General features: G+C 35.0%; 1 protein-coding gene across 5 annotated transcripts in view; it reads right to left on the bottom strand.

Annotated features, from left to right (window-relative positions):
- The window catches only part of PHF14 (PHD finger protein 14), a 187,432-nt gene that overhangs the window by 15,500 nt on the left and 147,718 nt on the right, over positions 1-24,214 (bottom strand). The window contains exons 18-19 of one of the 5 annotated variants that reach the window (XM_037508276.2): positions 4,838-4,889; positions 4,288-4,326 (exon numbers count right to left, since the gene is read on the bottom strand). The exons of 2 other annotated variants lie outside the window; for them this stretch is intronic. In XM_037508276.2, the coding sequence (XP_037364173.1) occupies positions 4,857-4,889 (33 nt within the window). In that variant the 3' untranslated portion in view covers positions 4,288-4,326; positions 4,838-4,856. 2 more of the 5 variants (XM_037508291.2, XM_037508283.2) reach the window with 2 other exon arrangements.

Here is a 24,214-nt window from a genome sequence, read left to right as displayed (position 1 = left end):
GGGAAAACTGCATGAGAGAACTTTTTGGAGTGATGGTTAATGCTTTATATCTAGATCAGGGTGATTATGTATGTGTGTATGTGTGTATCTGTGTGTCTATTTGTCAACAAAATTATTTTATTACACAATTTATAATGTTGTTTTATTGTATGTGAATTATACTGTAATAAAACTGATTTAGAGAGAAAATCAACACATTAATGGCACCTGTTATTCAATTTGAAGGTACAGTGCAAAGTAAAACTGTGGGAGCCCGTCTTCAAAAAGCATTAAGAATTTCAAGACAGTGACAGCAGAGGGTTTTTCTGTTATTGAATCTCCAGTGACAGAATAGTGCAAATCATATAGATCCCAATAAAGTTCTGTTGAATGAGTTTAACAACTTGGGCAATTTAGTGCTTAGCAATTTCCTTTGAGAACAGCCTAACACCTCTTCCTACTTCTGCTGTTCTTCTGTAAAGCAGCAGAAGGAGCAAACTCCTGAGAATCATTTTTAATAAATGATGTTCGTCAGCCTGAATAAAAGTTGTTTTATTTTCTTTGAAGATATGAAGAAACATAGTCCAATAACATGAACAGAATATAATTAGATTGAGTGGATGGGGAATTATACAGTATCATGAAGTATAAAGGAAATTTTGCCCTTAGTATTTCATGTTAATTACAGGTTAGTTTAGTGTTAAACCTACTACGGGTCAGGAAGTGAGCTAAATAATGGTGATAGAGATAAACAAAACACGCACATATAATCATGCAATGGCTTTTCCTGTTTAAAAATCACTTTTTAGATCATATCCCAATTATTGTTTGTAAGGACCCCAAATTGCCATAGATATTTCATTGGGACTTTGTTCAAGCTTTAGTGTTCCTTAACCTAACCCAGAATTGTAATAATGGAGGCATTTGAACTTACTTAATGTGTCATGGTGTGAATAGGTTCCCTTGAAGCCTTCCCCCACCTGCCACTGTATTCAGATATTGGAACTCTAACCCTGCATCCCCAGTATGATTGTATTTAGAATAAGGAAATAATTATGATTAAATGACATCATTAATGTTGGACCTTGATCCAATAGTATTAGAGTCCTTATAACAGACACAATTAAAAAGCCTGCATGCTCACTTTCAACATGCACGCACAGATTATGTGAAGACAAAGTAAAATGACCATCTATGAGGCAGGAATAATCCTCACTAGAAATCAAAACCTGGTAGAACTTAATCTAGGGCTTCTTGTCTCCAGAAATTTAAAACAACAACAACAAAATTTTATCAGTAGGGATTGCTGTTTTTTGTTTTAAAGATTTATTTATTCATGCATACAATAACCGGGGTACAGGCCAGAGGTGGGGGAGGGTGAGAGGATTCACCAGAGACAGAGTGGGGAGCAGAACAGGCAGACTGGCTGAAACACTCTTTGAGGGGAGCAGTGGGCGAGACAGTAAAGATCTGCCACACTATGTGGGAATCTCTCCAGCCGGCCAGGATAGAACCTGAGCAGTAGAGGTTGCGGGCAGCTTCACAGCACTGTGCTCAACTGCTTGGGCCATCAGGGAGGCCCTAAAACAAAATCTTTTGATGTTTAAACCCAAATGCCCCAAAATAGTTGACTGGATCAACAACATGTGGTACATACACACAATGGACTACTATTCAGCAATCAAAAAAGATAAACTAATGACATTTGCAGCAACATGCATGGAGCTAGAAGGGATGATGTGTGAAATAAGTCAGATGAAAAAGGGTGAATTGGTGGTGGAAATTTTATGGGACTACACCTGAGAAAAGAAAGCAAATACTGTAAAAAAAAAAGTGAACAATGATGTAAAATATATATAAATCAATTAAATATAAAATAAATAAATATCTTAGCAAAAACATTTTTTTGTGTAAGGCAGTTAGCCTATTTATTATTGGCAGTCTGATTTAACACTATTCTATGTAACATATATATTATACACATAACTTTATTCAAATAAAGTGGGGAATTCTGTTATGGTTACCTGAACAAATACCATATTTAATATATTACACTTAATGTAAAAATATCTAAAATACACAATTTGATTCAGATAAAGAATCTAAATCATAGTCACATAATGTGGGCAACCTTGTAGCATTATAACAAGACTTATGAATGCACAAAACCTAAAGTCTTAATTATTCACATGGCAAATTTTCCATAAAGAATTTTTGTAGCAATTCTACTTTATTACTCTGTCCTACAAAGAGGGGTATTTTAGAAAAAAAGAAAAAATTTCAAATTAGTGCTTTAAATGGCTAATGGTATGTCACATATAAATAATTAAAATGCCTGCAGGGCAGATGTCACTGTGCATCATAACTTACTTTAGAAATGAGAGTATCGGGCAATACGATGATTGCAGACTAATAAAACAGCCAAAAAGTTTTTGAAAGGTCAGAGAAGCAATATGATGCTCTATACCTGTTATTCCATTAGATCTCAATGTAAAAAAACGAAGCAGATCAAATGGTAGTGAAAATTGTTTTACTTACATCACTCAAGTGAAAGTCTTCAAAATGAATTAAAGTGTGGCTAAGAAGAGAAGGAACTGAAGAAGAGGTAGCAGGTGAATAATGGAATGCTAACAAAGAAGACTGCATGTCTTGGGGGGGAATATAGTGAAGTTAAATAGGTAAGGTATTAATAGGTAGTACACAAAGATTAAGTGTGATATTCCAGGGTGAAACTGTTTCTGTTTGAAGTTTTGTTCTGCCAGTTACAAGCTACATGTAATCTTAGTTTTAATTAATTTCCCTTAATCTCACATTGATCATTGGTAAAATAGGAAAGTATAGTAACTCCCTTATACGTTATAGGGATGATTAGTGGCATAATGCATACTAAGCACTTTGCAGAGTACCTGTAATATAATAAACAAAATAAATGCTAGCAATATTATCATGTATTATTGCTTCAATAAAAAAAAGTAACACTAAATGTAATTGGTGACACTAAGAGAATTCCAAGTGAAAATATGTATTTTTAAAAAGACCAATGTCTATTTCAAAAGTAGTAAAAATGAGGAAAAAGTCAAATTTTTGTATTTGCTTACTGCAAAGTCTGTTTACAGACTCTGACCTGCTTTTCTTTTGCCTAAAGCCTTTGCTCCAAAATTCAATGAGGGTGTCCAATCTGTGGACAGATTTCTTGATATCTATCGTTACGTTATTTCAGGCTATGTGTCAATGAATTTCTATCTGCCTACTTGCAGGTTTTCCCATTTCAGCCCACTGTAATCACAGCTGCCAGCACAGCCCAGTGTCATACCTTTATTGAGTTTGTCAGATGCATGTGATAAAACTATGGCTCTAGGGCAAGTACAATTCTGTTCTCTAAGGGAAGAAGTTGTAAGCTGACATTCTTTTATAAGCCTTCCAAAGTTCTCTCATTTTAAAGAAACTGCTTAAATAATCAAAGACATCTGCCAACAATATTTAGCTCTGCACAAAGATTCATTGCTCCTGTTGCAGTTGGCAAATGATAGCTTGAGAATCAGAATCAGGAAGAGTAAAATGACTGGTCACTGAGAATTCTGTTAAATAGGGATCAACAGAAAATCCTAAGCCCAAGAAACATAGATGACAATTGCTCTTGAAATATCTGGGGAAGTATGTAGGGCCCAGGACATAGTAGGTTCTTAGTACATATTTTAGGAATTAAAAATCATGGCAGTACTTCTGCTACAGATAACGTTAAATTATCATTTCCTTTCAGTCTTTACCTGCAATCCTAGAGCACTGTATTACATGATACATACATGGATGAAATAAGAAAATGGCATTCATCTTCCGGCACTGTTTTCATGTGCAAGAATTTCCTGTTCATTTTGGAACTATGTTGTATTTTTTTATTTTAGCAATTAGGAATCCTGTTCATGCCCTTGAAGAAACAATAGAGGTTAGTAAGGGTGAGGGAAAAAAAACAACTTTCAATGTTTTCTTTCAGATCATCAAACTGTGTTAACACTTGTTCTAAAGAGAAGGTCTGTCTCTATTCTCAAATTTCAGTTAAGGATTTTTCTCCTTTTAAAAATATTTTAAGTCTAATTTTTAAAGGTTTAATTGCTCTAAAAAAATACAAATTCCAAATGCAAGCTCCTATTTCATTTCAACGACTTTATTGAGAACATTGTGCAAATTAGATTTTACAATTTAACATTTTACAATTAGAAATTTTATCTGCTACTACATAAGTTGCAAACTTTTCAAAACACTACAGAAAATCCTTTATTTCTTTGGATTTTTCTGTTCCATGCTGAGCTCCTGAGATATATTTTTTCTTTCAGCTTCATTTTCATCTTCCTGTGAAATAAATTTTAGAAAACATTAAAATATAAACTTTAGGGCATTTTATCAGCTGTATTTAATACATTTTAACTGTTTTTCTGAAGAATTATTAACTAGTGATTCAAGTAATCCTAGGGAAATGGCTATAAACACAAATGGTAAAATTATATAACATTTAAATATTTACAGTGGGTGCTGTTTTATACTGCACATTGACTAAAATTTTCTGGTTTTGAAAGTAAGTTATTTTACCAATAACCTAAAAATTACTTTTGAAAACATTATCTGCTAAAAATAGTATCCTTTTTAGGGGGTGAATCAGCTATTTTTACTTTACTGTGATATAAAACAATAAATTTAACCTCTGAGACACTTTATGTGCCTCTATATGGCATTTTTGTCTCATCTAGCATACTTTCTTGACAGGTCTGCCAATTTTCCAATTACTTCTACCACCATATGTTATCTGAAAATCATTCAGCTCTAAAATAGGAAACATGGGCACGTCAGGCTATAGAATACTTACAATATTCTAAGTTTCGATTCTAAGTGGTGGCCTCATAATTCACAGCAGGTTCCTGTGGAACATGGTGAATAAATGAAGTGACATCATAATGTCTGCTTCCATAGGAATGAAGTGCATCTTGTGTTCAATATTAAATGGTGACCTCGAGAGTATAAATAATGAGAGTCTGGAAAAACATTTCATCTTATAACTTGTAACCCATCTCATCATATATGTTCCTTCAACAATACCCAAATACAAAGCAGTTTGTTCTCCTATTATTTCTGATATACCAAGTAAAATATTTCATATTTATTAATTGGAGTAAAAAACATTGTCCCTTTACTGAGTTAATTAAAGTATGAAAAGCAATTAAGTATCCCAAGACATCACCCTGCATTTCGGTATCTTATAGAACCAAATTCAATACAAGCAAATAAATAATTTACTTGACTTTATTAAGTAAATGCCAGTCAAAAGAGCACATTTCTGTCTCACTTAATGAAAGTGGAGAAAGTTTCCCTTTATATATTTTATCTCTAACTTCAACAGCATCTGAGACTAGACTTTGTAAATACCAGACAAACTAGAGAATCTATTAATATTATAAACCAAACTGAATCATTATAGATATGTGGGATACAAGGGGTGGGATTATGAATATTATTTTGGCAGTGTAATCTTAATATATTTTTCTAAGCCTAGTAGCCATTGCATGGTTTTTTCTAGTTAATCTCTACTGACTAGAGATACTAGATACTATGTCTAATTCTAGAGAATTCATTAATGAACAAGTAACTTCCACCTTCACACAAGAGTTCCTTGACAATGCTTTTTAATTACCTTAGTAAAAACCAAATCCTACTCTACACTTTCCACTGTCTTTTTCATGTAGATACTGACAATAAGTTAAGTCAGCAGATAAGATACCATGAAGTTTTTGTTAGGTAACAGAATTTGTCTGTATATTCCTCAAGGTAGGGCTTTTTTCTTCTTTATCTTAAATTCCTATTGTCTAACAGAGCACATTTAGTATATAGTCAGAGTCCATTCAAAGTTTTTTGAACTTGTGGAACAGTGGAATAAAAAAATAAAAGAGGTCAGCTTAAAGTAATGTGAAATTTGAAAAAGTGTCACGTTAAAGATAAATGGTTAAAGGTGAAAGAGTCAAGGAAAAGAATGGAGGTTTTATCATGTGGATAGTCTACCAAGTTTTGATACCAACAGGACTTATGATGTAATAAGTTTGGTTATCAATTTCTCCATGGCACCTTTTAATGCTACTCAAGTCAAAATAGAAATATAAAGGCTTAAAAATGACCCCGAGGACTAAAAATTAATATTTTACCTTCATATTTAATATTTCTAATACTAGTTTTTTTGGTTTGGAATTTTTCTTGGTAACATAGTTCTGTGTATCTCTTGTAATTTTCCTCCTGTTCAGGACAGATTTAAAGCTATTCCACATTTTTCAATATGATGAGAATATATCATAAATATCTTGCCTTTCTATGCTTTAAAATCACTTGTATAAGTACAAGATCCAATTTTCTTCCTTTGTACAACGATAGCTATGAAGTAGATGTATAAAAGGATTATGAAGGGGAGGGAAAAGGAATTTAATCCTGTTGAGATTATAACATCATCATTACTATTGTATAACATCAATTACCATAACAGCAATACAGTTCATCATTATAAAAAGAAGCGTTAAAATTAGACACATTTCCAGAAAGAATATTAGAGGTTTTTTTGGGGGGTTGGGGGGTAGGGAAATACTAGTCTGTTTTTTCACTGCAGGTCAATTTATAAAGAACTAGATATGTAGATCAAGATTAAGAAAGCATGGTGGTGGTAATTTCACAGGGACTATAACTGAGATGAGAAAGCATACATTGTAAAAAAAAAACAAAAGAAGAACAATGCAAAAAATATATTAAAAAATAAATAAAATTAAAAAAGACCCCCCCAAAAAAGATTAAGAAAGTATTAAAATAGTTCAGACAGCAAATCATCAACTATTGACTGATAATGAATGAAATGGTAAAGAAAGTAAGCTTTTGCTGAAGTATTTCTTTACTCCTGGATTTTAAAAGCAAACAAAAATATCTTCTGATAGATGGCAGGATTTTGTCACTGCTTGCTGAGATAAGACATCTGTGTTTTTCCCAATGAAAGAAGACCCCTGCTACACGGATCATTTTCTTAGTGACAGACCTGACATGTTTGACATTTGTTTCATGAAGTGTTCTGAAGAAGCTAGAAAGAAAATGTACCCTTTGGGGTTACTGGAAAGTAGACAGGTTTACCTCTTTTTTTTTTTTAAAGATTTATTTATTTATGCATACAAGAGCCGGGGTACAGGCCAGAGATACGGGACACGGGGGTGGGGGGTGTGTGTGTGAGGATTCACCAGAGACAGAGCGGGGAACTGAACAGGCAGAATGACCAAAATACACTGCTGAGGGGAGCAGCGGGCGAGACAGGAGAGGTCTGCTGTGCCATGCGAAGGCCAGGAATCAAACTCATACTCAGAGGCTGTGAATTGCTTCATAGTGTGGTGCTTAACCCCTTCCATCACCAGGGAGACCGACAGGTTTACCTCTTAATGTTTAGGCTTGTTAACTCATATCCCAGAAAACATTGATAGTAAAAACTTGCAGATCTAATGTAGAATTTTAAGAATGCATACTCATATAACAATTACACTAAACTAATCACTAAATGTATTTCCTGAACCCCCCCCTTTTTAAAATATTTATTTATTTATGTATATAAGAACTGGGGTACAGGCCAGAGGTGCAGGGGTGAGAGGATTCACCAAAGACAGAGTGGGAAACAGAACAGGCAGGCAGACTGACTGAAATACACTGTGGAGGGGAGCAGAGGGCCAGACAGGAGCGGTCTACTGCGCCATGTGGGTAGCTCCCTGGACAACTTGGGGATCAAACTCGTGCTGCAGAGGCTGTGGATAGCTTCATAGTGCTGTGCTTAACCCCTTGGGACACCAGGAAGGCCCTTCCTTAGCCTTTTTGCTATTCTTCTTTTACACTGATAGCATTATCATGGTGAAAAGAATGATTAATTTCTAAGCACACATGGACTATGTAATGAAAGTCTAATGTTCCAGGTGGCAATATGAGTTATTCTAAGAGAATTAAGTAAAAACACTGCAATCTTAAACTAAATTTTACCACAGAATACAACTTGCAAGATTTTGTTTAAATTCTATTTAGCTTGCACCATCAATTGGGAATAGAAGTGTTTTTTACTTTTCCTTACTTACAAATTTGACTTAGTACTCTATAAAATTTCAAATAATTGATGCCAATTACGGAAACTATCCATCCTGCTTTTCCTTTCTCTTAGGGGAGAACAAATTCCAAAGAGAGGTGAATTATTTTAGCACTGGAATTTCTATTTGAACTCAAATTATAGTCTCTGAGTATAGCTGATTATAGATTGTCAGGCTTTAATTTCTTTTAAAGGTAGGATTATACAAAGGGACAACCTTCCCCTTTCTTTATATCTTTAAAGATGATTTTAAGAATACTTTCAAGTGGAGAAATCTGTCAAACACCAGCTTACCCAAGTGATCAAGGTTATTAACACCACCAATACATACTAACATTAACTCTTAGGTATTCTATACTAAGAAGGGCACATCAACTGGTGTGTAGCATAGTATCAATCTCAATAATGCATAACCTCAATCTAATCATGAGAAACATCAGATGAATACTCTATAAAATAACTGAACAGAAGTTTTCAAAGTGGCAAGAACATGAAAGATAAGACAAAGCTTGGGCTATCAGATTGGGGAGAACTAGGGGATGCTGACCATATGCAATGGGCAACCCTGGACCATGCAAAGGACAAATAGGGAGAAAATGGACAAAGTTTTTATATGGTCTATGCAGCAGTTAAAAGGATTGTTTTGATGTTAATAGCCTGATTTTGGTAATTCACTATAGTTATAGAAGATGGTAATACTGCAAGGAAGATGAACAAATGGGAATTATTTGTACTATTTTTGCAACTTATCATGAAACAAAATTATTCAGTATAAAAGATTGAAAAACAAAATAAAAATGGTTACTTAATAAAAGTTTTCCAAATTCAAAGTATTAAAGGCAAAGATTTTTTTGTGGAAAAAAATTCAAGGCACCCGTAACCCCTACACCAAAATACACAGATAAAATAGTCTGCTGCCCATTTAAAATTCCTTTCTAGAGTACTGCAAATGTTCATAATGGTGCTGTCATTTTTATTTCCTTATCAATGATTTCATATATTTTTTTTTCTTTTCTTCTCGGAACATGGATTACTTTTATAATCAGAAAATACACTTTCCTTTGCTAAATCCTGTCCTAATCTAACCACTTCCAGAAATAAGAATGATGGGGATATGTTTACAAAGTGAATGAGGTCCGCAGTTTTAACTTTACTGAATTTGCTATTCATAGCAACAAAACACTGGTGTAGCAGTAAAACATAGTGAAAAGGTGTGGCTAATGTTTTATTTTCTTTAGATTTTAAGTATTCTTTTAACTAATAAGGAAGTTGTTATAATTGGATGCAGATAAACAGTAAAAAATATCTATATGCTTTTAATAATGTTCCTTTATAAAATGTTAGGGGAAAAAAAAAGTAGATAAACTTAACCTGTTCTATTAATTATGGAACAAGGGCAGAAAATCAGCATATAATATGTGGTTCCAATTTGTGGTCAAAAATGTCTTTCTTTAATCATTTAAAACTTACACCAATTATAACTCTCAACAGCAGTTAGGATTGTGCTTTTAATACAGAAAATATGCTAGTGCTGCACAAAGAGGAAAAAAATGTATCTTAATAACTGGAAAAATACTGATGATAATGAAAATGTTTTAGGCAAAATGAGCATGCTGCATGCTTCAGACTAAAATTAATTAGAGTTTTTAACACTTTACAATTCTACCATAATTCTTTAAATGGTGCATTTACTTCATAGTAATAAACACTTGGATCATTAAGTAAAGTGCAAAATGTGTGTGATGTGCAACATTTAACAACCTTTGGCCCTTTTTTCTGTACTTCTGCATTCAGTTTTCCAAAGCATTGAATAAGCAATTGAAGACCACAATTAAATTTCCTGACTTTGCATATTTGAGATTCTTATTCATTTAATACAAATGGCAACTAATCTACTATTTCACAACTGAATTCCAACTGTAGTGGGCCATGATTGATACTGAAATGAACTTAGGAGACAAGCTTAATTAAATTTACTGTAAAAAATATAAGCTTTTTCCTATGACAGAAATTGCACATTTTATTATAAAATCTAGCACTGTATTTCAAAATTATAGTAGTTTGGGAGGCTCTTAGTAAACCTAGCTCAAATACATGTTATTAAATAGAGCTTATTTTGTAAATGTTTACCTTTTCTCAGTGATTTAAAAAAAAAAGATAGTACCCAAAGAAATCCCTTATTTAAAATCACAAACTCATATCTTTTAATAGCAACTAAGGGAGAGAAAAAGATAATCACAAATTTATAATTTCATATAAGCACATACATGAATAAATTCCATTTTACTTGTACAAACATTTCTCTAATCCGTGATTCTGGAGCAGATCTAGTGGACTAGGTTTGCTTTCCTAAACTTTTAGCAACTCCTATCACTTTTTTACTTCTTTGCAGTGGGATTTTTTTTTAAAGATTTAGTTATTTATACAAGAGCTGGGGTACAGGCCAGAGATGCAGGGGGGTGAGAGGACTCACCAGAGACAAAGTGGGAAGCAGAACAGGCTGATGGACCAAAGACACTGCTGAGGGGAGCAGTGGGGGAGACAGGAGAGGTCTGCCATGCCATGTGGGTATCTCCCTGGCTGGCCGGAATTGAACCCATGCCGCAGAGGTTGCAGACAGCTTCACAGCACGGCGCTCAACCCACTGTGCCACCAGGGAGGCCCCTGCCGTGGTTTTGATAGCATGGAAATAGGGCAGTTAAAAATAAGATTTTGGATTTCCCATGTATGATATGAAATCCAGATGGAATTTCTATGGGAAGGACCTAGGAAGAAAGGCCGTTAAGTATTAGTATAGCCGCTCTGGGGATACATATTCATAGTAAAGGAAATGAAGGTCAGTGAGTAGAAGGTAAGAACCTGAAAAATAAATAAAGGAAATAAAATGAAGGATAAATGTTAAGTGTGAGATGGGGTAAACTCTTAATGAGCAGAAACCTAATTCTATGAGCTCATGTATTCCCAAAAACATGAAAAAAGCACAACTTTCATAATATGAGTTTTTAGATACGTAAGATATGATACTAACTTACTTTGGGAATAAGAATATCAAAATATTATTTTCTTCTGAGAGAAAAGTTCTTGGAAGATGAGTATGTTTGATAACCTCTGAGGAACTTACGGTCTTAAAGATAGAAAATTCTCCCTCTTCAGACTTCTAAATGAAACAGGGGATGCTGGATTGGATTCTGGACCAGAAAAAGGATATTGGTAGCAAAATTGGCAAAATCCAAAATAAATTCATAGTTCACTTAATAGACTGTATTAAGGCTTAGGTGTGATAAGTGTTCTATGATTATATATTAGATGTAAATATAAAAAGAAGTTGGATTCCTCTGAAAACTACATATAAATTTTTGTATGCTGGGTACTTTTCCTATAACTTTTAATTCTTTTAAAATCTGAAGTTATCCTCACACAAAAGTAAAAGCAGGGAAGCAAACAAATTATCTTTGTTAGATGATTAGGCTTCAAGTACTATAAAGTTTCTTGCCAAATCAGCATGCAGACATGATCACAATTATGAATAATGGGGTCGTGGCATTTCCATGTATTGATAGCTTATAATATAAGCAACATTTATTGCTGCTAGTAAAATCACAGTCATTCAGTAATACCTAGTGATAAATAAATAAGAAAGTAAATCAGGCAAATGTAGTATTCTACAGAGTTGGGTTAGGACATCAAAATAATATAGCTGGGGCCTCCCTGGTGGCAAGGGGTTAATTCACAGCACTATGAAGCTATGCTGCAGTCACTGCAGCACAAGTTCAATCCCTGGCCAGGGAGGTGACCCACATGGTACAGCAGACCTCTCCTGTCTAGCCCACTGCTCCCTTCAGTAATGTATTTCAGTGGATCTGCCTGTTCTGCTCCCCACTGTCTCTGGTGAATCTTCTCATCCCCGCACCTCTGGCCTGTACCCGAGTATTTGTATGCATAAATAAACAAATCTTTAAAAAAAACAACAAAATAATATTGCCTCCTTCAAGCCCAAATATTAGTATTGTGAATCTTTAAAACTCTACTTCTCAATGTAACTTACACTGTTCTTTTATTAAAATAAACTCAACATCAAAGACTACATCTTTTAGAAATATGCATAGAAAGTGGATTTTAAAAACATTATTCCCAAGTGACCAGATTTAGTTGCCTCAAATATCTATTTCAAGTTGAATGCTGTTTTCTCTAGAATGAACCCATTAATCTTCATAGTTTTATTGGAAATTAATAGCTCATTAGATGTCCAAATAACATATTTCCTACAGCACATTAATTTTTCATGGATGAAAAAAAAGTTGATTTTGCTTCAAGAAAAATTAAAAATACTATTTTAGAAAATTCCACACAAGAAAATTCTCCAATAGTGTTACTTTATAGTCAGTATTTAAAAAAAGCAACACCTCTACGTCTTGAACTTTGCATTAAGAAAAAAGTTAAATGTTTTAAAAACCACTTGCTTTAAACAGCTATCATAATGAAACCATCCATTGGTACATTTTAAAAAAAAGATTTATTCTTATTCATTTGCATACAAGAACTGGGGTATAGGCCAGAGGTGCAGGGGGTGAGAAGATTCACTAGAGACAGAGTGGGGAGCAGAACAGATGGATCTACTGAAATATACTGCTGAGGGGAACAGTGGGTGAGACAGGACATTTCTGCTGTACCATATGAATCAGCTTCCTGACCTTGGATCAAACTCATGCTGCAGTGGCTGGCTATAGTTGATAGCCCTGAGACTTAACCCCTGTGCCCACCCCATTGATACATTCTTAAATGATTCAAAAAGGAGACTATTTGGAAAGTACCAAGTCATTTATAAAGCTTTCCTGAAATACATTGACTTCACCAATTTTTTTTTATAACCAAGTAATTCTTCTTTAAGTACACAGTATTTTTCAATATGCCACATTCTAGGTTATAGGACATTAGCAAAATATTACATCTTAAAATGCTCTATTGGAAAAAAAGATATCCAGATTGCTGAATAAGCCATCTATGTATCCTTCCCTGGTTATCAACTATGGGTCAGGTATAGTGCTAGGTGCTCAAAAAGAAAACAAAACTAACAAACTGTTATATGTAAGACAGATACAGTTTCTGCATTATGGAGCATGTAATCCATGATTTAAATAATTATTTAGTCAACTAACTATATAACTCCAACCATGATATGTTTAATGAAAGAAAAGCACAGTGTCTTAAAGACCTAAACATTTCAGGGATGTCCTTCCATCAGCACCAAAATAACAAATACATTTGAGATCTGAAAGATAAGAATCAGTAGGCCGGGCAATGAATGTGGGGACGGATTTTCAGGGAGAAACAGTAAGTTCATTATGTCAAGTGAAGTCCAGTGAAAAAGAGGAATGAGGATAACATGGAACGGTATAAAAGACTGGTTCTAGCATTTTCTGGTTTTAGCTTTACACAATGGCCCTGGATGGTTACTTTATTTGTTCTGTTTCTTCTATGCAATTGCATATACAGAGAAGGAAATTGGACTTTGTGGTCAGTGGCTAGCAAACTTAGATTCAAATCCTAACTGTGATGCACATACTATCCAAAGCTAAGCAACTTCGAGGAAAAAAAAAAATCACCATTCTGACCTCATTTTGCACCTCTTCTATACAATGGTAATACTAATGGTATAAAATGAAATAATACATGCAAACTCTAATACATATCCAGGCCCACAGATAGTACAAAAAAGCTTTATTTCTGCCTTCTCCCATGTTTAACTTTATGACAGATTTTATTTTATTTCGCCAGAGATAGAGTGGGGAGCAGAAAAGAGAGATCCACTGAAATACACTGCTGAAGGGAGCAGCGGGCTAGACAAGAGAGGACTGCTGTGCCATGTGGGTCACCTCCCTGGCCGGAGATCGAACTCGTGTTGCAGTGGCTGTGCATAGCTTCCTAGTACTGAGACTTAACTCCTTGTGCCACCAGGGAGGCCCTTTATACAGATTTTAATCATCAATGGCCTACGATATACAAGAAGGGAGTGGAGATCCTCTTGCAAAAATAGAGCTTTCTGAATAACCGTCACTAGAATATTAAACAGAACCCAATTCCATACATCTCTTTAATTTATTGACTTTGCAATTTCAACTTGATTTTATTGTCAGCTCAAACAAAAAACAAGTCAGGTGAATGATTACTCACAAGGACATTCACTCGTAAGTGGTACTACTAAGAAGTGAAATACTAATAATTCTTCAAAATTACAACATAGGCCTCTGATTAGCAACTTTGATTGAAGTTGACTCCTACACTTACCCTACAGTCTATATGATGCTGCAAGTAAAGATGAATGGAAATTAATGGTTTTTTTCCCCCCTGACTTAACGACCTTATTGTTACAGTCCAACTGACATAATATCTTGGAATCTAGGTAGGTCTACTATCAGATATAGTTCCTACACAGTTGACTTAAGACCCTTTAGGCATACTGCTGTTTCCAACAAAATAGGTCATGATCTTGCATTCTTTGATTTTTGGAAATAGTGAACCTTGGAATTGCAAGAGAAATTAAAAGTAATTTACCTCCCAATGTTTAAGCTTTGTTTTACTGTTACATATGTGTATATATACAATATTATAATGGCCAATATTTTAAGTTGGGGAGATCTTCATAAATACAAGGTAAATATAATTACTCCTTACTATAAATATAATATTACTTGAACAAATAGCCCATGCCAAAGGAATAAAGCTTAAATGCAAAGTAAGTTCCATTAAAAAAACCTGGTTAAATCTATTAGCTCTTTTCAAATGTGTTTGACTATCACTGTGGACTGTATTAGAGACATTAACTGACTCCAGATAAGACAGATGAGGCCTAGTGGGAAACATCTGTGAATATATACTTCTCTCTAAACAAAACAAAACAAAACTGTCTATAACTCAAATCATATACAGTCTTATAAATCGTGTTACCACAATCAAAAAAAGAATAAAAGACAGGGATCACTTCCACTGGTTTGCTGAAGAATCCTTATCAACAAAACACTGATATCACCCCTAGTTTTGAGTGTTTTTCATATAATTTCTTGCTTTTATTTTGCTTAATGCTGACCTTAGAACTCTGTTGCTCTTTAATAATCTTATCTGGAGATGGCTCAGAAGTTCTCAAATTCTACCCATGTCATAACAAATCTCTAGTTTATATCTTCAGCCCTAATGATATAGATACCGTACTTTAAACTCATATATCCAACTGCTAGTTGAGGTCTCCACTTAATTTTTAATGGGCACCTCAAGTGTACGTGGTACAAAGTTAAATTCTTGATTCCCCTCACAATGAAAACCCATATCTCTCTTGGTCTGCGATTCACCCAATGCTCAAATCCAAACTCTAGGGGTCATTCTTTAATTCCTTTCTTTTTCTTACACTCCACTGCCAATTTCTGTTGGCTCTAGTTCCAAAAGTTTCTAAAATATATCTAAGTGCTTTCCATTTCCATTGGTATCGTCTTAGTCCAAGCCATCCTGTTTCTTGCCTGGATTACTACAATAGCTTCCAAGCAGTCATTGAGCTTCCAGTTTACACTTGTACTTGTTCTTCATGTAGCAAAAGTGATTGCTGCTAAGACATAGATGACATTACATTCCACCCTTGCTTGAAAACCTCCAATGGGATCATGTTTGGGGTAAAATCCAAACTTCTGCCATTGTCTATAAAGTCCTATATCATCTGGCCGCTCCCACATTTCTGGCCTTATTCTGTACAGCTCTCCAACTACCCACTTGGCTCCAAAGATGCTGGTCTTCTCTCTCATTTCTGAACAACTGGTTCTTGCTGATTCTTCTGCCTCTGATTTTGGATGCCTAGCTTTTCTTTTTATACATTCCCAGTCAATGATTAATTCTCTGATTTCATGTCAATGATTAATTCTCTGATTTCATGTATGAAACCAGTCCTTTCTCCACAACTCATATTATTCCTCAAAACACTTAGGAGAATGAAACATCCTTATTTGTTTATCTACATGCTGTTTCCTTCTGTAGACTGTGAGGTACATGAAAACAGGTTTTCTATTTTGGTTATTTAACACAGTATCCTTAGAAGCTAGTGCCATTCCCATTATACTGTAGTTTATCAATGAGCATTTCCTGAGTATATGAATGCATTCCTTATTAATACAGGTGCACATAAACAAATAACAGTATTGACTTTTTGAATATTTACTAAATACCAAGTACTTATATGCATTATCTATAATCTTCAAAAATTCCAGGCAAGATAAGTATTATTATCCCCATTTCCCATGGAGAAAACTGAAGATTAGAAACTTTAAGGAATTATCTTTGGCCATATAAAGATATCAGAGAAGCTGGGATTCAAATTCAGCTCTGATTCCAAAGATTTGTCTTTCAAATATACCATTAAATAATAAAAATGCTCATGATCAGGCTTCCCTGGTGGCACAAGGGGTTAAACACCACACTATGAAGCAATCCGCAGCCTCTGCAGCATGAGTTCGATCCTCTGCAGCACGAGTTCGATTCCCGGCCAGCCAGAGAGCAACCCACGTGGTGAAGCAGACCTCTCCTGTCTGGCCCGCTGCTCCCCTCAATAGTGTATTTCAGTCAGTCTGCCTGTTCTGTTCCCCACTCTTGTCTCTGGTGAATCCTCTCACCCCCTGCATCTCTGGCCTGTACCCCAGCTCTTGTATGCATAAATAAATAAACCTTTTTAAAAAAAGAAAAAGGCTCATGATCAATAAATTTAAAAAGCTTCAAACAATTTCTCAAAAGCATTCAATTTTACCCAGTGGATACTGACCACATTACTCAGTTAAACAAAAAGATCCTAAGTATAATCTTGCAGAACTGATGGAAAAGCAATCTTCAAATTCAAAACAGTTCAAAAATTCTACTACCTAAAGATTATTTATAGAAATTTTGATAAATATTATCAACTGACTTTTCATTTTTCCCAAGCATTCTGACAATTTGCTGTGTTACAATTCCTAAAGCTCATGAAGATACAGACATATCTGAAGACAAAAAGATATTGGGAAAATGTCATAAGGATGTATCTAGCAACATAAAACTCTGCCATTACCTTGGGATGATTGCTCTTATGCCTTCAAATAAACTAATGAAAAGAGAATTTATTATCAAGGCACATGACTTTCTCACATAACCTTCTTTGACAGTTACTAACACTAAAGTTTGTCTGTAAGAAAGAGCAAATAGACTTCTATTTGTAAGAATAAGAGTCATGAGCTCTAGAAGTAGGTCCATAAGAGACTCTTGTTGAGACTTCACACTTGAAGGTCTTAAAAAATATTCTATTATTAAATTGAATATGAAATTCTGACTTAATACTAGAGTCAACAAAAAATAAAGCTATAAATTTAAACATGTAAAGATGAGAAAATAAAAGCTAATGATTTCACAGTCACATTATATGGCAATCACACTGTTCAATCAAAATATTGAATGTAAGAAATGTGCTAATTTTCATAAAACAGATGCTCAAGAGTTACCCAAGAAATTCAAATTTATAATTCCCCACTGTATTATAAAAGGACTTAAAAATGATTTTTTAAATTACTGGTATATATTTTCTCACAGCCACAAAATTTAGGATATGGTCCCTTTATCCAATTTTCTTTTAAATAGAAAATAAACCATACGCTCTGTATTTCACCACAGTTTAAAATGTCTTGTTGACATATTCAATTGCAAAAGAATGATAAAACAGGAACAAGACTGAGCAATAGGCATATGACTGCCCCCATGAATATAGCAGACTAAAATAATGGCAGAACTTAGCACAAAAGTAGTATACCTCATACTTATGTTACAAATTTCATACACATCTCAGCCAATAAAATAAATATGTAATATAACATTTATTTCTGGAAAGCTTTATGTGAAATTTGGGAATATTGTGGTCTTTAGGGGAAAAAATGTGGGCTTCTAGCATACAAAAATAGAACTATATGCCTTATTTGAACTATAGTCTACTTAAAAATGAATGATGCATATGCAAGAATGAGGAGAAAGAAGGAATAGGGACATGCATCAAAAAATATCCCCCTTCCACTATTTTTTTCATTCAGTAACAATTTTGTGGATACCTCTCATCCAATAAAAGTTCAGGGCAAAGAAAACAACAAATAGAATTGATCCCTTCTCCCAGGAAATTTACAGATTAGAAATGCAAAACTTTGTTCAATGTATTGCTCTATTTCCTTTATATCTAGTCAACATACACCCTGTGTTTCTTCAGCAAATGATTTTGTTATGAAATATTGCAAATATAACAATCATAATGATAACTTACAATACTTATGTGAAACCCTCTGGATATTTCTTCCCCATCTCATTCCCCTTTCTTTCTTCCTACCAAATGTGACCAATACACAGAACTGGAAGTGGACATTAATCACTCCTTGCTATGTTTTTATATTTTAACATTTTAGAAGATGGCATCATATATATCTTTCATAATTCCCAGTTTATTTTTAATATTACATTTTATATACTCATCTGTGTTATAATTTTCTAATACAACATACATGTTTTCACCTTAAAAGTTAGTATCCACTAGGACATCCCAACTAAAGTCAAGGTGACGACAAACACACCACTGTTTTCAGTATAGCTTTGGAGATACCAGCCAACACAATTAGATAAGAAAAGACAAAATATAAAATTGTGCTAGAGGAGACAATATTATCCCTACATGTGCATACCTAGAAATGTCAAATCAATGAAAGCTATTACAAACAATAAGAGAAATCAGTGAGGACCTCTATTGATAATATGAAGAAAACAAACAAAACACAATAGACAAGACAACTTAAATTTTGTATCCATATTCTAAATATCTCTCTAAATGTCATGAACACTTCCCATTATCACTTTAAAGAAGAACAAATTGAATGTATTAGATAAGTGATTTGCATTCAAGAGGTAAGTCAGATGTCAAGATAAGTCATAGATTTCAATGGTCTTTTCCAGATTACTCTTTATTAAAATACATAAAATTTTTAAAATAGATGATAACTTACTTAGAGGATGGAACATTTGATCCATTCTTTTTACTCTGCAGATAGAGAAGCCGTTCTTAGATACATGACTGACTTCCCCAGAACCCCACAGATTATTAATAAAGAGCTGGAATCAGAATTAGTGTCTCTTAATTTGCTATCTGAAAGTATCTGCTGTGATAAGTCAGTACTGACCATAATGAATCATTGTAATTATAAATCAAATTTTGACAAAATAAACCATGTACAAAAACAAAACATTCAGATGGCATTATATATGTGCATACACTTGTGTGTATTCTGTGAACTGATCTTATATTGAAAAGCAGCTGTGTGATAGTCCCAAAACATCTACTTGAATAAAGAAGACAATATATATAGGTTTTGGTGTCAGAAAAAATATTTTTGAATCTTGCTTTGGTACTTTAACTAGTGCGACCCTGGGAATGTTTATAACCTCTTAGTATCAGTTGCCTTTACTGTAGCATGTGAAAAAAAAAAAAAAAACTAACTTCAAAGAAGCTCTTTTAGTATTAAAAGTATGATTATACATGCAAATTATGCCAGTCAAATGCAACATGGTAGGTTCTCAAATCAAGGTAGCTATTATTATTTAAGTTCAAAATATCTGTGGTCCCAAGTTGAGCTCAGATGTACATGGTAGGAGAAATGTTTTCTCTTCATACCAGAATAAACATATCAGTTTTGCATCTTTTTATAACTATAACTTTAGTATTTCACTAAAATTATAATTATTATATCATTTGAAGAATTTCTTTAACTTATAATAAAGCAATGTTTCTACCTGTCTGTTAACCTACAAATATATGAGTATCTACTACGTGCCAGACTGTTCTAGAACACGGAGAAATAAACAGTGAACATGATCTCATGGAACTTAAATTCTAACATGTAAAGACAAACAATAAACTGCTAACGGATGACTATTCCACATTTTGATGTAGTAGGAAAAAGAAGAAAGTATAGAAAGTATGGGAGCAAAACCAATCCTTCACAAACTCTTCCAAAAAATTGAGAAGGAAGGGACAATACCAAGCACGTTCTATGAAGCCAACATTACACTAATACCAAAACCGAACAAGGACAATACAAAAAAGGAAAACTACAGGCCAATCTCCCTAATGAACACTGATGCAAAAATCCTCAATAAAATTTTAGCTATCAGAATCCAACAATGTATCCAAAAGATAATTCACCACGACCAAGTAGGATTCATTCCAGGGACACAAGGATGGTTTAACATCCGAAAATCAATCAACGTTATCCAACATCAACAAAAGAAATATAAAACCATATGATAATATCAATAGATGCTGAGAAAGCTTTCGACAAAGTGCAACACCCATTCATGATAAAAGCCCTTGAAATTCTTGGGATACAAGGAACATACCTCAACATCATAAAGGCCATCTATGACAAGCCAACAGCCAGTATCATTCTCAATGGTGAAAAGCTGAAAGCAATTCCATTAAGATCTGGAACAAGACAAGGATGTCCACTCTCACCACTGCTTTTCAATATAATACTGGAAGTCCTAGCCAGAGCAATAAGACAAGAGAAAGACATCCAAGGAATCCAAATAGGAAAAGAAGAAGTCAAACTATCACTATTTGCAGATGATATGATAATATACATAGAGAACCCCAAAATCTCCACAGAAAAACTAATTCAACTCATCAGTCAGTTCAGTAAAGTGGCAGGATACAAAATCAACACGCAAAAGTCAGTAGCCTTCCTATACACAAACAATAAATCTGAAGAAGAAGAAATCAAAAAAACCATCCCTTTTTTTATTGAAACAAAAAAAATCAAATACTTGGGAATAAATCTAACAAAAGAGGTAAAGGACCTATACAAAGAAAACTATAAACACTGTTAAAAGAAATAGAAGAAGACACAAATAAATGGAAAGACATCCCTGCTCATGGATTGGAAGAATAAACATTATTAAATGGCCATCCTCCCAAAGCAATATACAGATTCAATGCTATTCCAATCAAAATTTCAATGTCATTCTTCAAAGAAATAGAACAATTATTGATGAAATTCATATGGAATCACAAAAACCCCGAATAGCCAAAGCTCTCCTGAAAAAAAAAGAAGGGAATGGAGGCATCACACTCCCAGATTTCAGGCTATACTACAAAGCCATAATCATCAAACTGCATGGTATTGGAACAAGAACAGACATACAGACCAATGGAATCGAATAGAAAATCCAGAAATAAACCCACAGATTTATGGTCAACTAATCTTTCACAAAGGAGCAAAGACTATGCATTGGAGCAAAGAAAGTTTGTTCAATAAATGGTGCTGGGAAAACTGGGTTGCTACATGCAAAAGAATGAAGCTTGACCACTACCTCACACCATACACAAAATCAACTCAAAATGGATTAAAGAACTAGACATAAGACCTGAAACCATAAAATATATAGAAGGAAATATAGGCGAAACACTACGTGATTTGCACATCAAAGACATCTTTACAGACACATCACCCAAAGCAGTGATAGTGAAGGCAAAGATAAACAGCTGGGACTACATCAAATTAAAGAGCTTCTGCACAGCAAAAGAGACAATAACAAAAACAAAGAGAAACCCCACCAACTGGGAGAACATTTTTGCACCCAACACTAATGATAAAGGACTGATCACAAAAATCTGCAAAGAGCTGATGAGACTCAACAACAACAAAGAAAATAATCCGGTCAAAAAATGGGCAGAAGAGCTAAAAAGAAACTTCTCTGAAGAGGAAATGAAAATGGCCAACAGGCATATGAAAAAATGTTCAACATCACTTGTCATCAGGGAAATGCAAATCAAAACTACCATGAGATACCATCTTACACCAGTGAGAATGGCACATATTAAAAAAACTAGCAACAACAAATGTTGGCGAGGGTGTGGAGAAAAAGGAACTCTTCTGCACTGTTGGTGGGAGTGCAACTGGTCCAACCACTGTGGAGAGCTGTGTGGAGATTTCTGGACCTACTAAACATAGAGCTTCCATATGATCCAGCAATTCCACTCCTAGGTATTTACCCAAAGGACACAGAAACATCAATTCCAAAGAACACCTGCACCCCTATGTTTATAGCAGCACTGTTTACAATAGCTAAGCTTTGGAAACAACCAAATGCCAAAAATAGATGACTGGATCAAGAAGATGTGGTACATATATACCATGGAATATTACTCAGCATTCAAAAAAGATAAACACATGCAATTTGCAGCAACATGGATGGTGCTGGAAGGGATCATGCTCAGCGAAATAAGCCAAAAAGAAAAAGAAAAATACCGGATGGTCTCACTCATAGCAGGAATCTAGAAAACTTAAATAAGGGACCAGGAAAATGGATAACTATAAGAAAGTGAAAATCAAAATCAACAAAAAACTATGAACCAGAGACACTTTTAGGGGGGCGGGGTGGGAGGGGAGAGATTGAGGTCAGAATGGGGGGGGGCTGCAATTGTATGGGGAATATAAAAATAAAATTTATTATTAAAATAAAAAAAAAAGTATGGGAGCATACATTTTCTTAAACAAAGTAGTCAAGGAAGTTTATCTACTAAATAGGTAACATTCAGTCTGTGACTAAACTGTAAGAGAATATCCAGGCATAGGGAACAGAGCAAGGGCCCTGCAGTAAATATGAGCAGGGCACATATGAGCAAGAAGATTAGCATATCTGTTATGACTATATAGATCCATACTGGTTATTTGATTTGCAGTGAGAAGCCACTGGAAGGTTTATGAATTTAAGTACTATGTTTTGATTTTGAGCCTTAAATTTATTTTTTTCAGTATAAAGAAAAGCAGACGATAGGTAAGAATGAAAATAGTTCAATAAAGCACAAGACCATTGTAGCTGTATATGTCAGAAAAGATGGCAGCTTGGAGTACTGTATTTGTAATGGCAATGGAAAGAATTAAGACATCAGTCAAGGCAGGCTGATAGGTAGACCTGGGGAATAAACAAAATCAGAATGAGCCCTGCTTTTGGAACTCAAAAATGGCAGAATTGAGTTGGGAGAGGTAAGTCATAATGGACTGTGGAAGGATCAGGGAACATGAATTCTATTTTGGCAGTACTAAGCTTGTGACAGTCTTAGCTACCCAATGGGAATGTCAGACAAATATATGGATACATTAAATCTTGGAGGAAGAACTCAGGGCTGGTATTAGACATCTGGAAGTACTCAAAACATATATGTTAAGAGACTAAGCAATTATCTGGTGGAACAATATACAAATAAAGAAGTAAAGGGTCCCAAGGTCCCAGTCTTGGTAATACAATTTGTGTAACAGGTGGAGATTATGGTTAGAATATTGAGAAGGAGCTGCCAGCTACATATGGAGAAAATTAGGAGTATGGATTACGGGAATCATAGAAACTAAGACAACGAAATGTTTCAAGAAAGAGAGATTGGTCAACACTGTCAAATGATGTTGAGAGGGCAGATAAGATTCCAATAGAGGCATGACTATTGAGTCTGACAAGAAAGAGACTAGAAAGATAGTGTAAGTGACCTTAACAAAAGCCATTTCAGTATAGCAAAAGGGATCAAAGTCTGGCTGAAAACTTTAAAGAGGGAAGGAGAGAGAGCAGCACCCACCGCTGGGGCAGACCGGGCGTGCAGGGGAGCGCGTCCCCGGCACCAGCATTTTGCAGCAGGGACCTTTCGTGCTGGAGACTGTGTGAACCCAGCAGAAGGCTCACCGAGGAGACAGAGGTAAGCTGGGAGGCTTGCCCATGCAGGGCGCCTTCTAGCCTGCAGTTCCAGCCCAAAGGGGAGCAGCACCCACCGCTGGGGCAGACCGGGCATGCAGGGGAGCGCGTCCCCGGCACCAGCATTTTGCAGCAGGGACCTTTCTTGCTGGAGACTGTGTGAACCCAGCAGAAGGCTCACCGAGGAGACAGAGGTAAGCTGGGAGGCTTGCCCATGCAGGGCGCCTTCTAGCCTGCAGTTCCAGCCCAGAAGGGAGCAGCACCCACCACTGGGGCAGACCGGGCATGCAGGGGAGCATGTTCCCGCATCGCCATTTTTGCAGCAGGGACCTTTCT

Source organism: Talpa occidentalis, unplaced genomic scaffold, assembly GCF_014898055.3.
Source record: "Talpa occidentalis isolate TD23 unplaced genomic scaffold, MPIMG_talOcc4v2.1, whole genome shotgun sequence".
Classification (NCBI taxonomy): Eukaryota; Metazoa; Chordata; class Mammalia; order Eulipotyphla; family Talpidae; genus Talpa; species Talpa occidentalis.
The sequence above is the reverse complement of the archived record's forward strand: the minus strand, read 5'-3'. Positions and strand labels throughout refer to the sequence as shown.